The sequence below is a fragment of the Saccostrea cucullata genome, unplaced genomic scaffold (assembly GCF_032062105.1).
Source record: "Saccostrea cucullata isolate Sc308-1 unplaced genomic scaffold, CSIRO_AGI_Scuc_v1 ctg25, whole genome shotgun sequence".
Lineage (NCBI taxonomy): Eukaryota > Metazoa > Mollusca > Bivalvia > Ostreida > Ostreidae > Saccostrea > Saccostrea cuccullata.
In genome coordinates this window covers 784,040-800,489 of record NW_026937967.1, presented here as the reverse complement: position 1 = coordinate 800,489, position 16,450 = coordinate 784,040, and the positions used below count along the sequence as shown (strand labels likewise).

At 32.0% G+C, this 16,450-nt stretch overlaps 1 protein-coding gene across 1 annotated transcript; it reads right to left on the bottom strand.

The window, feature by feature from the left end:
• Nucleotides 1-813: 813 nt before the first annotated feature.
• Nucleotides 814-16,362, bottom strand: LOC134249164 (transcriptional regulator ATRX homolog). The gene is made up of 8 exons (XM_062731539.1): nt 16,206-16,362; nt 15,876-16,054; nt 11,250-11,368; nt 10,584-10,821; nt 10,065-10,181; nt 2,671-2,823; nt 1,997-2,158; nt 814-1,831 (listed from the first exon to the last, which is right to left on the bottom strand). The coding sequence occupies exons 4-8, from the start codon at nt 10,807-10,809 to the stop codon at nt 1,809-1,811; spliced, it is 681 nt and encodes a 226-aa protein (XP_062587523.1). The 5' UTR covers nt 10,810-10,821; nt 11,250-11,368; nt 15,876-16,054; nt 16,206-16,362; the 3' UTR covers nt 814-1,808.
• Nucleotides 16,363-16,450: the final 88 nt, after the last annotated feature.

Here is a 16,450-nt window from a genome sequence, read left to right as displayed (position 1 = left end):
CACTATTGATGCCCCGTCCAACCCTCGGGGTCATTATTTTAACAATTTGGAATTTAATCTTCCCCAGGATGCTTCCACATATTTTTCAGTTTTTCTGGTCCAAGGATGCTTTGTAAGAAGTTTATTAAAAATTTGCCAAGGGATTCTTGAGAAGTTGAAAATGTGAAGTTTACAGACGGGTGGACCAGGGACAACGGGTGATCAGAAAAGCTCAATTGAGCTTTAAGCTCAGCTGGTGAGCTAAAAAGTTGTACACAGTATAAGTCTAAGAAAATAAAATGTGCAGGTCTCTAGAAAAATAAAAAAAAAAATTTGTTCTTTAACAGCTGTGACATTAATTCCCCTAGCTGCAGATCTGTAGCGTTATGTTCTTTTGCACCTTTTTTTGCATTAAGGGATCTGTAGCGTTATGGTCAAAGACAAATATATAAAACCATTACACTACAGATCTGCAGCTATAATTCCCCATACTTACAACCAAAGAAAGCATTTTATTGTTTAATTACCATTATCATCCATATAGAAGTCATTTTCCAAGTATCAGAAACTTACTACATAAACTTTTATAATTACATCATTCTACAGTATTCAGACTTAAACATGATCTCTTATAAAACATTTATTATGCAAACTAGAGAATACATCTTGTGGTACAAAAATCATAAGCAGAAAAAAAAAAAGTTTCAACAACCTACTAAAAATGAATGTACATATGTATGCATCATAAAAACAATCAAATTTAATAAAAATGGCACTACAAAAAAATAAACAATGCAAAGAAATGCATCAGACAACACATAAAAATGACCTGATTTGGCCTCTATATGTACAATGTACAGATCAAACTAACCTTGATTTGACAACAAGTTATAACAACATGTATCTACATGTTCACTTTAATAAATTTATAAAGCAGAGTACAAATTATTTTTTGGTTAAGGAAATAAAATAGTGAAGAGGACTAAATATTCTAATTGACTAGATTTATTATGAACACTTTAATAATAGTGATGAACAAGACAGGGGCATGTAATATCAATTTTAAACAATCTACACTCCCCCTCCCCCTCAATGGTTGGGGGCTAGGGAAAACTCAATAAGTTTTAAATTGTACAAATAGGTAAGCTCTCAAAAGAGTGAAAATACCCATGACCATATGTTTTCAGCATTACATTTATAGTAACCGCGCAAAAACCAAAACAACAAATGAAACAAATTCGCAATATACATGTATCAGTAAATTATCTTTGCAAACTAAAAACATGCAAAACAAAGCAAGCCTTGGTTTTCAATTCAATCAAACAAACACAAAGAAAAATAAATGAATAAAATATATTTTTAAAAACATGATTAAAAGACATAATAAACAAAAAATAAAGAATTTTAACTTGCTTTCTTTAATTTTGAATAAGAGTCATAGAAATGATTCCGTTGTAATTATTTGTCATTTTTTACACAGAATTTTAGATAGACTCTTATAGACTTGCATTACACATGTACATTTTACATGTAAAATTTCCCAAAAATGTTCACTAACCCTGGTATACTTTTAAAGCTCTGTTTTACAGGAGGAAGCCCAGCTGACAATTTTGATATGATTCAACAAATTTAGTATTACTAAGCTAAATGTATGTATTCTAAAGTAGAAGATGTGATAAGTTTTCTACTTTGTGCTGCCTGGGGCATTTGCATATAATGTATCTGTGTATACTGAGAATCATCACTGACTTCATTTCATTCTCGAACAGAATTCATTTTTTTTTCTTCCTCTTCCATGATTTCTCCTTTTTTCTGTTTAATCAATTCTGTCATTTCACTTTAGGAGGTCTTCCTGTCAAAAAAAAAAGGTGACATAATGATGCACTCAGTATTTACATTATTCAAAAGGAAAGCAGTTTTCAACTAATCACAACACTGAAAATACATAAAGACCATATGTTCTTCTGAAGGCATAATCAATTTTCAAATACAAAACAAAGCATGTTTTCTGCCCTACCTCGACCTCTTTTCTGAGATTTTGGAGACAGTGCTCCATTTTCTGAATCCCTGTCTATTGATCTCTCTCCATCCTCTGAATTCATCTTTCCTTCCATCTCACTTTTTTCATCTTTCCCTCTTTCTGTCAGATCTGTCTGTCTTTGTATTTTGGCAGGTCTTCCTGTAAAAACCATGCAATTACATGTATTATAAATAATGAATCCCCCAATTAACAAAACATTGAAAAACTAACACTTGCCTAAACATCTTTATCTATGCTCCACAACACCTTATTAATTTACGAGGCTTACAGGTCAATAAGTTGCCTATAAGATCCACTCAAGAAATCTGACATATGAATTTTCAATTCATATTGTACACATGTACATGATCTACAAATCACTCTGTGCATGGTGTTCTTTACTTTTCTTTACTTTTTTCTGGGTCATTTCACACATGCAAATAATTTTTGCCCTGTTTTGAATTCATTCAGGCACATGTTGTGAAGTAGAGAAAATGTTATTTCAATAGTTTTATTTTGTTTTGTTGAAATTTGCTCATGAAAGAAAAAAATTGCATATGAAAATCTTAAAATAGCAAAGACTATCCAGTCATCAAAAGACTTATTGTTCATTTGAATGTTCTGGTAAACATGATGAATGAATACAAAACTAAACACATTTTCTGACTTACCACGACCTTTCTTGGGAGATTTTGGGGATGGTCCTCCATTTTCTGACTCTGCATCTTTTGAATTCTCTCCTTCCTTTGAATTCATCCTTTCTTTCACCTCTATGTTTTCATCTCCCCCACTTTCTGTCTTTCTGTTTAATTTAGGAGGTCTTCCTGCGAAACCATGATTATTCAGAAATACAAGAGGCCCAAGGGCCTTGAATCGCTCTTCTGATAAATTGTACAATCTATCACTTCTATTAGAAGCCTCCAACTCTATTAGTATCATAAGACCCAAAATGCATCAACTTACAAAGTTTGATAATATTTAGCCAGTTAGATTGAATATATTATAATATAATTATAAAATACCATAAGTACGTCACAGTGACCTACCTTTTGATTGAAATTTTCTGAGGACTCAAGATACATTAATTGACAAAGACTGATGATTCTAATTAAATAAGTACTTGAGATATGCAAAAGTAGGTCACCGTGACCTACTTCTTGTTGGACATTCAATGAAACCCTAATATGCCTCAACTGACAAAGTTTGATGATTCCAAGCCAATAAGTACCAGATATAATTAAATATAGCCATAAAATGTCAAAAGTAGGTTACAGTGACCTACTTTTTGGTCGACGTTCTCCGAACACCCAAGGTGCCTAGACTGACAAAGTTTAATGATTCTAACCTCATATGTACCTGAGATATTCAAAAGTAGGTCACCGTGACCTACTTTTTGGTCGACATTCTCCGAAAACCCAAGATGCCTCAACTGACAAATTTTGATGATTCTTAGCCAATAAATGCCTGAGATACCTAAATATAGCCATAAAATATCAAAAGTAGGTCACTGTGACCTATTTTTTGGTCGACAATCTCCGAAAACCCAAGATGCATCAACTGACAAAGTTTGATGATTTTAGGTTAATAAGTACCAGAGATACTTAATTATAGCCACAAAATGTCAAAAGTAGGTCACCATGACCTACTTTTTGATCGTCACTCTCCGAAAACCCAAGATGCATCAACTCACAAAGTTTGATGATTCTAAGCCAATAAGTACCGGAGAAACTTAAATAAAGCCATAAAATGTCAAAAGTAGGTCACCGTGACCTATTTTTTGGTCGCCACTCTCCGAAAACTAAGTATGCATTGACTCACAAAGTTTGATGATTCTAAGCCAAAAAATACATAAGATACTTAAATATAGCCATAAAATGTCGAAAGTAGGTCACCGTGACCTACATTTTGGTCGACATTTTTCCAAGATCCAAGATGCATCAAATGACCAAGTTTGATGATCCTACGTCTGAAGGTAATCAAAATATGCGTTTTAAACAATTTGAAAACAAATGTCGGCAAAATTCAAAAAGTAGGTCACAGTGAACTACTTTTTCATAAATATGTTGTAAGGTCCCAAGATGCATCAAAGTACAAGATTTGATGATTCTAAACTCCCAGTTTCTGAAATGATGGGATTTAATGTTTTTAAAAAGATAAGTCATAAAGTTCAAAAAGTAGGTCACGGTGACCTACTTTTAAGTTGACATTGTTTGAGGACCCAAGATGCATCAACTGACAAAGTTTGATGATCATAGGCCTTAAAGTGTCCAAAATATGCCTTCAAATCAATTTGAAAACAAATTCCCGCAAAATTTAAAAAGTAGGTCACCGTCACCTACTTTTGAGCTAACATGATGTGAAGTCATAAGATGCATCAACTTACAAAATTTGATGATCCTAGTCCTTATAGTAAGCAAAATATACACGTTTTTATTAACTGTAAATTTAGATCAACTCTGAAGTGACCTTGAGACCACGCCCTTTGCCCCAGGGTAATTCCCCGTGCAAATTTTAATCTTCGACATATCCTGATCCTTGTCTGTAAGTTTGGTGAAAATCTGCCTGGTGGTTATGGAGATGAAGATTTTTTAGCAACCAGAACTTTTGGTTTTGTTTTCCTGATTATCTCCCCTTGTTTAAGATAGGATTCTTCTCTGGTTTCTGACTAGATGAAACACTCAAGTATATTTGCTTATATGTATTATATATTGAGGTGTAAGGAAATTAAAAGATCATATTTTTCTTTCCTCATCACAATTGTACCACTTTAAATAGAAATGGTAAACTGTATTTGAAAACTAGCAGGGACTATAGTGGCGTATGAAAATATCTTCTTTTCTGCCTCTCAAAATTATAATAGAACAATGAATTTAGTTATAATTTTTACACAATCGAAGTCTTGGAGAAATTTTCAAATGTAAGTTAGATTAATAATGAGGGACTAAACTTTCAAAATATATCAAATAAATATGATTTTTCTAAAAAAACTAGAACTTTATCAGCTTTTAAACGCTTCCTATCAAAGTGCAGATTTGAGCCAAAAATCCATAAAAAGTATTTTTTCTCTCTTAGTAAACGATCAAAACTTTTTGTTTTTGTATCATTTTGTAAATTTATGAGACTACTTTATTATATGTGAAAATAAGAAAAAGTTAAATATAGGAAGCATATGAAAATAACTAATATATCCTAAAAAATTAAGAAAAACAGAGAAAATTCGGATTAGCCAATATCCAGTTAAGTTAATTTATTTGTGTAAATTTGGATCATTCTCTATAAGGCCGTTTTGCGGCCTACAATGACTTCAAATTTTCAGAGAGTATTTTTTTCCTTGAAAGATTGCATGAATCACTAGGCTTATGTTCCAATTTAATAATAAATATTGGTTGGTTAATGATACTTTAGTATTTTTAATGATATGGAGTCATAAAGTAAGGTACTATCGGTCCGTATAAGCATTAGAGTAATGGGAAAACTCAAGAGGGTGGCTGTGTTAGATAACTCCTACGCATGTCTTAACCACCTTTAACCAACACCAAAATTTGCATGTAAATTTCTTATAAATATAAAAAGTAACTACCAAATTATGAATTTGGTTAAAGGTGTTTATGACATCTAAATAAAAACTTTTCACTTCATTTTTACGATATTTGCAGAAAAAAGCCAACTACTGACAATGAAGGATATCAGCTAATGTAGATTATTTCTTTTTATAAACTTTTGGTTAGAGTACAATTTTCTGTTGATTTACTAAGATTAATATCATCCATGCATATTTACAAAAAAATGTGAACTTCTTACTTAAAAATCTAAAAATCAAAGGACTGTTAAGACTGGATGTCATGAAATTCCAAGTGGAGACGTTTCTTTGAAATGTCTGAAAAAAAAATTAAGAAATAAAAACATTTTATAGAATATTTGATGTGAATATGAGTTATTTTTTATATTTATGATGATAGTTTAGTACATCTATATTTGCTACTTCCTTGAATTTCGTTATGAGTATTCCATATATTCTTTGTATTTCCTTATTGAGTACTGTATATGTTCTAGAAATGATGAAAGCAATCTTTGTTGAAGCGGTAACATGCATTTATTATTTGTGTTATAGACACTTTTCGTATGGGTACACACATAATTTTTATATGGACCCTTCCGTACGAGTTTCATGTGATCCATAATTTGTTAAATAGGTCTTAATATTGAAAGGACTCAATCTATTCATCACACTTCTTTGATAGCATCGATATAAGCTGTCTTAGAAAATAAACTGGTAGAGAGGAGAGGGATTCATAAATGTAATATGTCATTGATAATGAATGTTGCTTTACCCTATTTAAGGATTTTTCAACCAGATAAAGAGATCATCCACTTAAGGTCAAGTAATTATGCATAATTGCATTACTAACCAACGTCCAACGCGGGACAGGACCTTTTTTTTTTTTTTTTTTTTTTTAACAAAAAAAGATAATATCCAAAAGACTGATGGCATTTACTTTAAAAGCTATTAAAGACTTAGGCAGGGAACTGTAACTATCCGTGTTCAACAAGTTTTTGACGCTGCACTGGGAAAGAGACTGAATTTAATCTACAGGTTTCAAGAGTGCGAAAGGAGCATCAAACCCTTAAGGTCCATTTTGTACCTGGGATGTTGTAGAACTCTTAATTCAGATACTAGTTTATACGAATAACTTCAGAATCTGATATGCATACTGTAGTTGAAGGAACTGCTAAAATTCTGCTCCATCATTTTATGTTGTGCCATAAGACACGAGGGGGGGGTCTCAACTTTTGTACATGTAAATACATACAGTTTAGATGGCATTTTTAATTGAATATATCGTGGAACACGTGAAATTAAATAAAAGCAAAGCCATTTTACGACGCTATTTCATATTACTTAGAGATATATGTTTTAATGCAACCACTCTGAGTTAAATAAATTGACTATTTACATGTATATGGATAGTCAACTTGTACTTGCATTGATATTCTTATGCTGTTAATTCTTATTTTTTGCAAAAGTTAAATTTTTTTCTGAATTACAACTTCAGTTTTATTTAATCGCAATCAAAATCCATTCAGTGCTTTCAACATTTGATACATAACTTTTAGAGTTCAATAGAAACTTAAAAACCCCATTTCTAACATGGTTATTTTATGCTAAAAATAAGTACCACATCTATAGAAATGATATACAATTACAAAATAATTATATATGATATAATATTTTTCAAAAAAATTGCAAATCAAACTTTTTTCAGCACCACACAGTGTGAATTTCGTAAAGATTATCGTTCAAAATATCCAAAATTTGGATGCATCGGAATTCTTGTCATAAAAATATCTTGAACCTTAAATTTAAAAAAGTCTTCGAATTTATTACTTAGGTCTGATGTATTTCCGACATAAATAAACAATTTTTGATTATTTACATTGAGAAACATGCATCGAAACTTGATTTAAATAGACGCACCCTCAATTTTTCTGTAACTGACAGCCATTTTTTATCCCTAAATCACGTGACCTAGATGATAAATGTTGGAAAACAAAAATCAAAATCATAAACTAAAATGATTATAGTTATATAAAATCACATTTTAAAGCAATTTTATCGTAGGCCGGAAAATGGCCTTATAGAGAATGAACCTTTGGTAATATCATGCTATATACCCGATATAGTAATATGTTTTTATGCAAAAAGAACAATCATTAAACTTTTGAAATAGAAGTAGGTATCACATGATTGGCAACAGTTATTTTTTATTCTTATTGTCAAGGAAAAAGATAATGACCTTGACCTGACCTTGTCTTTAATATAAAACGGTCAAATTTAATTTCATTGATAATATCACTTACTGGTATTGTCTTCTTAATTCTGTGAAAATCACAGGAAGAAACAAGACCTTTCAGTTAAAACTGAAAGGCGGCTTTCAGTAACTTTTCAGTGGCCATTCAGCCACTGAATGGCACATACATTTCAGTGACCTTTCAGTTGCCTTTCAGTCACATTTCAGATACCTTTCAGTCACCATTCAGCGGACACATTTCAGTCAACTTTCAGTGGCCTTTCCATCAACTTTCAGTGACCTTTCCATCAACTTTCAGTGACCTTTCTGTCAACTTTCAGTGACCTTTACGTCAACTTTTAGTAACCTTTCCGTCGACTTTTAGTGACCTTTCTGCCAACTTTCAGTGACCTTTCTGCCGTCTTTCAGTGACCTTTCCACCACCTTTCAGTGATATTTAAATCGCAATTTAGTAATTTTTTCACTAGCGTATTATTTTATAATCAGATATTTTATCTTAACAAGGAAGCCATATTTTAAATAAAGATTTATTATTCAATCTTACTTGTGTTTTTTTTTTTTTACTTATCGTGATCAAATTCGGGTACCTTAAAATATGTCTAGGTAATTATTATTGATAATTACAAGAATAAATAAATCTTTTATACATGCCTCTTGTAAAAAAAAAAATAGATATAAAGGAGATTTTAGCTTTCTAATGATATGCTTTAAAAAAATCATTCTACTAAGTTTTAGATAGAGAATTTACAATGATCTTAAATCTTTGACACAGGAACAGGTGCCCGTCTCTGATAGCTGTCATCATCCTTATAGGAGATGTGTAATTAATTTGTCTATCCCCAAAATAAAATATGTGAGACTTATTCAAAATGATTTTTAATTGAATATTTCTAGTTACATTAAGAAAATAAATTCTTCAAGTGATAAAAAATGATGATCCGATAACCGATTCAAAATTTAAACAAATGCATAACATTCTATACTGCTTATACGTGTATTTTTTCATGGAAATAAATAGTTCTGATCAATGAGACAGAATTAATATTATTTAAAACATTTCTGGAAGATCGCAAGTATTACTGATCAATTTGTCATTGTCAAAACTGCAGGATATTTAGTTTTACAAAGACATTATTTTAAATTAATTTTTAATTAGAAGAATAAACACATCGTTTATACATGCCTCTTGTAGAAAAAAAAATATATAGGAGATTTTAGCTTTCTAAATGATATTGCTCATTCTACTAAGTTTCTAGCTAGAGAATTTACAACGATCTTAAATCTTTGACACAGTAACAGGTGCCCGTCTCTGATAATTGTCATTATCCCGATAGGAGATGTGTAATTAATTAGTCTGTCCCAAAAATCCGCGCAACTAACATAGAATATACAAAAGATATACAAGATATATACACATCGCAGCTCCTCGACACAACAGGTGAACTGATTGTTCCATCGATTTCAATAAATTAATTGATTTTAAATCTTCATTTGTCAGTAAGAAGTAATAGCGCAATTGATAAAGTCGCGGATACCTACGCAGGAGACCCGGGTTCGATTCTGGGCATGGGAGCAATTTTTTTTTCTTGTATTAATTTTTTCCTATTTTTTTTTATTCGGAATTAGATACATTTAATGCTATTATACCAAGAAAAAGTGAAATAAAATTTTTAGGTTAAAAAATAAGCCGATTATTCAATAAAATGATTCAACTGAATGATCACGGAAAGGTCACTGAAATGTATGTGCCATTCAGTCGACTGAATGGTAACTGAATGATCACGGAAAGGTCACGGGAAAGGGTCTTTTCAGTGACCTTTCAGTGACCATTCAGTGGCCATTCAGTTACCATTCATTCGACTGAATGGTGGATTTTCATCCTGTGAATTTCATTAATTTTTAAATATTAGAAATATGAGAAGAATCCTACCTTAAGGGTCCCAACCCTTAATTTAATAAAAATGGTAGCCCTTAGGCCAAGGACACCCTGTGACAAATTTGGTACTGATTGGTCAAGGGGTTCTTTAGTTATGGCCCATATTCTAAAAAGTTTATGCACACCGCACAAATGGCCATAGCATTAGCTCTTTGAGCCTTTGGCTCAGAAGAGCTAAAAAGTCTAAGAATCTCATTCTTTACATAATACAACTGCAACAAAACACATTTATTTATAAAAATTTCATGTCTTGCTGATGATTGCATGATAATTATTTCATAAATAGATAAACAAAACTAAATATCTTCCTCTTACTTACCACGACCTCTCTTGAGAGATTTTGGGGATGGTCCTTCATTTTTGGAATCCCTGTCTTGTAAACATTCTTCATCATTTATGTCTTCATCTCCATCTTTGTGCAATTTAGGTGGTCTTCCTGTAAGTATTTTTCAGAAATGAATCCCTGTTAAACAATTTAAAAGACATTCACTGGTTTACATACACTGTATCTCAATCTTTCATTTCTCAAAAAAATATTTTAAAACTACGAGAAAAAGTTCAAAAAAAGAAGAAATACAGTACATGTATAAGTAGAAAGTAGAAATTCTATCAAGATGCAAATTTAGCCATTTGTTCTTAGAAAATGGTAGTTTATTTATAGCTAGAAATGATTTTAGTGATTTTTATATGATCAGTCAAGAGGCTATGACAACAAAATGGCAATTAATTTTTAGAAATATTCAATTTTAACAATCTCAGCACCCTTGCTACATTGTAATAATGCCAAAATTAAATCATCACTACAAATTATGGTAAAACTGAAATGTTGTTGACTTACCACGACCTCTCTTGAGAGGTTTCTGGGATGTACTTTCATTTTCTGATTCTCCCTCTTTGTCTTCCAATCTCGTCTTTTTACTGACAGACAGACTGGTAGTTTTATTGGTTGTATCAGGGTCTACTTCTTCCTCTTCCTCCTCATCACTTGAGAAAGCAGAAGTGTACCTCTTCCTTTTTCCAGGCTTGTTTACATCTCGAGGGGAGCTCCAAGTGCCTCTTTTCATTGGTTTTTGTTTCTATTAACACAAACATTTAACAATTGAATTATTATTTTTTGAAACATGTTTTCTTATAACTGCAACAGAGTATGAAACAAATTGAGTAATATGCTTTAGCTATCACAAGTAAATGGATACATAGACAGACACCCATGCCATTATACACATGTACTTTCATTTGTATTTTTAAAAAAATCCTTTATTTATAACACAAAATCACTTCGGCAATAGTTCAGTGTTGAAAATGTAATCGTGGTATTTTCCTTTAATTTTATAGTTTCAAATTTAGATTTTGAATATCTCAAGTTGAAAGCTGAAAATGTGTATGATAATTAAATACATGTACTCACTTAATACAAAAGAATAAATTCTGAATTATTTCAAAAGTTCTCACTAATTTGAAATTTTGACTTCAGTCTGTCTCAGATAATGCCTATGAGACTTACTTTTATTTTGAGGTTATTCTCATCTGAGATATCCCAGTCTGTGTCCTCTTTGTCCTCTGCCTCAGATCCACTGTCCCAGCTATCACTGGAGTCCTCAATGCAGTCCTCAACGTCGGAATCTACAGACAAGTCATCAAGAGCAGTTACTGTTAAACATGGTCAAACTTTGATAAATCAAAAACTGATATCTCAAATATAATGAATATCTTGAAAAGATTTAGAAGTCCCCAATCACTTATTCTTTAATAAGTATTTTACCCTCAATGTCTCTTATCCTCAGATATCTCAAAATATTTCTCTGTCCAATCGAGTTTGAGAAAATGAGGTTCGACTGTATATACGAGGGTTGATCCAAAAGTAATGTCACAGTGTCCATATCTTTCATATTTGGCATCATATTATCAAATACATGTACAATATACCAAAAGATGCAAAATACAAATCAAATTAACATAGATATTTTCATTTAATGAGGTTTATTTGAGTTTATTTTATATATGTTCAAAACATAGAGCATAGGGGGTGTCGCCACTTCAAAACTGAATGTCACATTTTAAAGTGTATTTTTTCTTAGAATGAAAAAGACAAACACATTAAAAAGATTCTAAAAAAGCACCTAATCTCCCAATATTTTTAAAGACACTATTCACGTCATTTTCTAGTCTTTAATTGAAAATTAATTGACGGCATTGATATTTGTGATCATAAACTTTGTTGCTTTACTCTGTTTAATTGAACAAAGGGATTGTCAAAATGAGAAAAAAAGCTTGACGAGTTGTAATGCATTTTTTCTTCAAAATATGGGAATCATCACTAGCGACAATTAAGTTAATTAATCAGACTCACAGAATAAAGAATGTAACAGAGACTTCTTTATTAAGTTAACTTTATAGATAGTTTTGGCAATTTTGGGCGGGTGATGGGTCATTAAATGATCAGCAGAGGACAAGAAGACCGAAAGATAGGAGATCGGATGGAAATGTTCAGTGGTGTCTGACACTGTGAAAAAAGACAGTCAGATAGAGTGACATGTGAATTTTCAAGTTTGTCTTATGCTACTGTTCAAAAAAATTTGACAGAGGGCTAAATTATGAAAAGAGTGATTGTATAATGGTACCAAGAATTCTTAAAGAAAGTGAAATTGATGAAATTGTTTGCGAATCACAAATATGTTTAAATGAAAGAGGAAACTATTAAAAACATGAGGGCGCGTATCCGTCATATGACATCATACATGTATTTAGGTCCTGCGACTACCATAAACACTCATTGTTTAAAATCCGATATTTTGGAAAGTATACATCATATTCCTTTGAATTTTTCAGGTCTGATTTGAAATAAATAAAGCTTCCATGATGTATAATTTTGTTGTTTTACGTCAATTTATAGCAATTTTATCAAAGCTGTGACATTACTTTTGGATCAACCCTCATATAACATTGATTTTGGAAACATTAAAGATCTTCAACTTTTTATAATTGTCCTTTATAAATTATCTATTGTGAACATAACTTATTACAATGTATTCATATTTTCAGTACCTTGTTTATCTACTTTGGACTTCACTGCTCTTCTCTGTGGACTGGCAGGACTTTTATTCACTATATGGGGTCTACCCCTTCCTCTTTTCATCTTCCTTGGAGACTTCCTAGTGCCCTTTTTAACTGGTTCTTGTATCTATTTTAAATAAATATTTTGAAGAATTAAGAGGGTTTTAACCTAATTTCATTACAATTTTCATAGTGTGATAATAATTCAACATTAATAACGATATTCAATCACAATAAGATCCCCTCTACACCAAAATATTACCTTTGCTCAAACCCAACTGTTTGAATACTCAAACTTTATTTTTAATTGAATTGTTACAACTTTTGAAAGAACGACAAAAAAAGCCTGTCCATTTCTTGACAACAGATTTATTTTTTCATATTATAGTTTATTCTTATTAGCTTGAACTATTTTTGTGTTATTCTTTGGTCATGTAGTCTATTTTAATTTGACATTTCTGAATTTGAATTGCTGCTTATCTGACATTTTTTTTTAAATTCTATATTTCTTTTGTAATTTCAAGAATTCTTAATGTGTTTAACCATTAAAAAAAAAAATAATAACACAAAGGTAAACCTTTCATTTCAGGGTGAAGGAGTGGTGGTGCATGGCAGGGTATCACACTAGTACCACACTGTTTTCAGAATTTACATTGTGACACGATAGCGGTGTTTTTCTTTGAAGTTTACTGTTCTGTATTAGCAATACAGAACGGGACTGTGGTGGGCGGAGCTACTTTCCGTTCTGTATTAGCCCTGTATACAGTATTGTATTTGCCAACTATTCTGTATCTAAAATACAGCACGGTCTAAAAATAAATCTGATTCAATTTAGCAAAGCTAGCACGTGCACATAATAAATACTGATGTTTTCCTATAATTAATTTTTAAGAAATACCCGGTATTTTCCTGAGAATGTAGAATGTCAAAATTTCTCAATCAATTTCTAAAAACTTATTCCACACAGAATCTACACGTAATTTCGATCGAAAGTAAAAAAAAAATCGCAATAACGGAAAACATCCTCTGTACCTAATTTTGAACAATCCACACGAAACGGAAAATTCGCTATCACGGAAAAAATCCTTCTCGCTGACGACAGCCACACGTCTGTTTCACTTCGTTTTTAATGTCGCAATTCAATTTGAAAATGAAAATCCCTGACATCAAAGTCCATCGAAGAATTTTCTGTAAATCCTGTTTTTGTAAATCTAGTTAAACCGGGATTTTAAGACCCCTGAAATAAATTATGATAAATCTCCATCTACAATTATAACAATAGATCACAACAATTACGGTTAAATCCTCCAATTCATCCATTAAGACTGACTATCACTCGATTACGTCTACCCCGTTAAATTGTCAAAACAAATCTGACCGAATTTTACGTTTTCCGTGGAAATATATATACTGCGGATGCGTACTCCCCGTCAGGGCCTCATCTACAGTGGATGCTGCAAAGTAATAAAGTGGGCGGAGCTATTTTTGATTGATCGTGTCACAAATCATTTAGAGAACTCGACAGGTTCTGTATCGTAGATACAAATTTGGGGGCGGAGACTCGTGCTTTCGCACTCGTCTGCCCCCAAATTTGTATCTACGATACAGAACCTGTCGAGTTCTCTAAATAATACTTTAAGTTCAAATCATACAGCTGATATCTACAACATATCATTTATTTTCTTGCTAGCTAGGTGAGGACAGATTATTATTTAAAATTTCAACATTTTTAGGACAGATTTTTTTTTCTATCAAATTCTTACACAGTTCTGTTGTGAGATATCCCAGTCTGTGTCCTCTTTGTCCTCTGCCTCAGATCCACTGTCCCAGCTGTCACTGGAGTCCTCATCATCAGATTCTACAGAACGTTAGCAATCTACACTTTATACAAGACTTTTTTGATACATCTACATATAAATTTCTAATGGAAAATTTGATTTTTGGACCAATTCATTTAAAACTTTGAAAAACTGAAGGGCCAAAATTCAAAATTTACAATCTTAATGGCACATCTAGTACATGAAAAGACCAATCATGCAAAAAGAATTTTTCGTTTGCAAGTGAGTTAAGGCTACGTATGACGGTTTCTATGCAAAATAATTAATTAAGACCCATAATTGCTATACATACCGCAAAGAAAATGTGAAGACTTGTTTTCTAATACATTCTTGGTACCCACGATATGCGATTGCCAGTACACATTATGACGTCATATTATGACTTCATCGACCTTTACTACACAAGTTTATAAGAAACATCAACAAAATTGCCTCGGCGCAAGGGCATACCTTAAGGTATAAAGAGAAGCAGAATATTCCAAGGAATTAAGATATTACTGCACAAATGTCGACACTGCAATTGTTTAGTTACTATTCGTAAGTTCTAATTGAAACAGGGTAAAAATGCACAGTCCAGTGTAAGTTTAGTAAAATTTTTATCAATTGAAGAAGAGCATAGGATTTGTGCAGCAATTTTATTAATTTTAAGAATATTCTCCTTAATATTATACATTATTTATTTTAAATGAAATAGGATATGCCCTTGCGCTGACGTTGTTTTTTGATGTGTTTTATTACCTTGAATGGGAAAGAACTATGACGTCATAATATGATGTCATAATGTGCACTTGCATTAACTGTGGGTACTAAGTATGTATTAGAAAATCAATTTGAACTTTCTCTGTGAAATACCGTAAATCTGGAAATTTTTACATCGATTTTATTTTGCGAATTCGGATCAAAATGCTGTTGATTAATTTTTACGTTTCAAAATTTTGCGAATGACCACTGCTTTGTTTACATTTTCTTATTTGTGATTTATTTTTAAGAAAAATATTTTTGCGAATGCAATGCACTCGCAAATTTGCTAAAAATTTATCTACAGCAAAAATTTCCAGATTTACGGTATACAATTTATGCATTTTTATTAGCTCATTTGCACAGAAAAGCCCATATTTAGCTTTAACTCACGTTGTTTTTAAACCTGTAAGGGAAAGTTTAAATGTACAACAAGTAACATCAGTAATATTCCCAGTCTTAAAAAAGTGATGGGGAAAAATATAAAATGTAAACAGTACCTTTGCTATTTGCTGCTGAATTTAATGGACTTTTCCTTCGACTGCGTGACACTTTGTCCACTGAGCGAGGTCTTCCCCTTCCCCTTTTCCTGTGAGACAGATTTTCCTCCTCAGAGTCCTCAATTGTCTCATATTCCTTCAGTTCTACCTCATCAGATGCCCCACTTTTTTCTTTATTCCTTCCACAGAAATAAAACTTTTTATTGCAGAGCATGCATCAAAATATAAAAGATTAGAAAACGAATTTTTGTAAGAATTAGCATTTACTTTTCGGTCTTTTTTATACCACATCTTTTAGTCAATGACCTGTCAACTTGGGGTTTCTTATACCTATTTGACTTTTCAGTTTGTGGGGGACGTCCTCTGCCCCTGCCGTGTACTGTTATCTTCTTTGGCTTCTTGTCCGTTTTTCGGGGACGTCCACGACTTCTTTTTATCTGAATGTCCTCCTCATCCACTTCCTCCAATTCTTCTAATTCCACATCCTTTTTCACATCCTTTTTCGTTGGTGATAACAAATTTATGCTGCAATAACATTTTAAACTTCATCTCAACAAAATTCTAATTGTTATGTT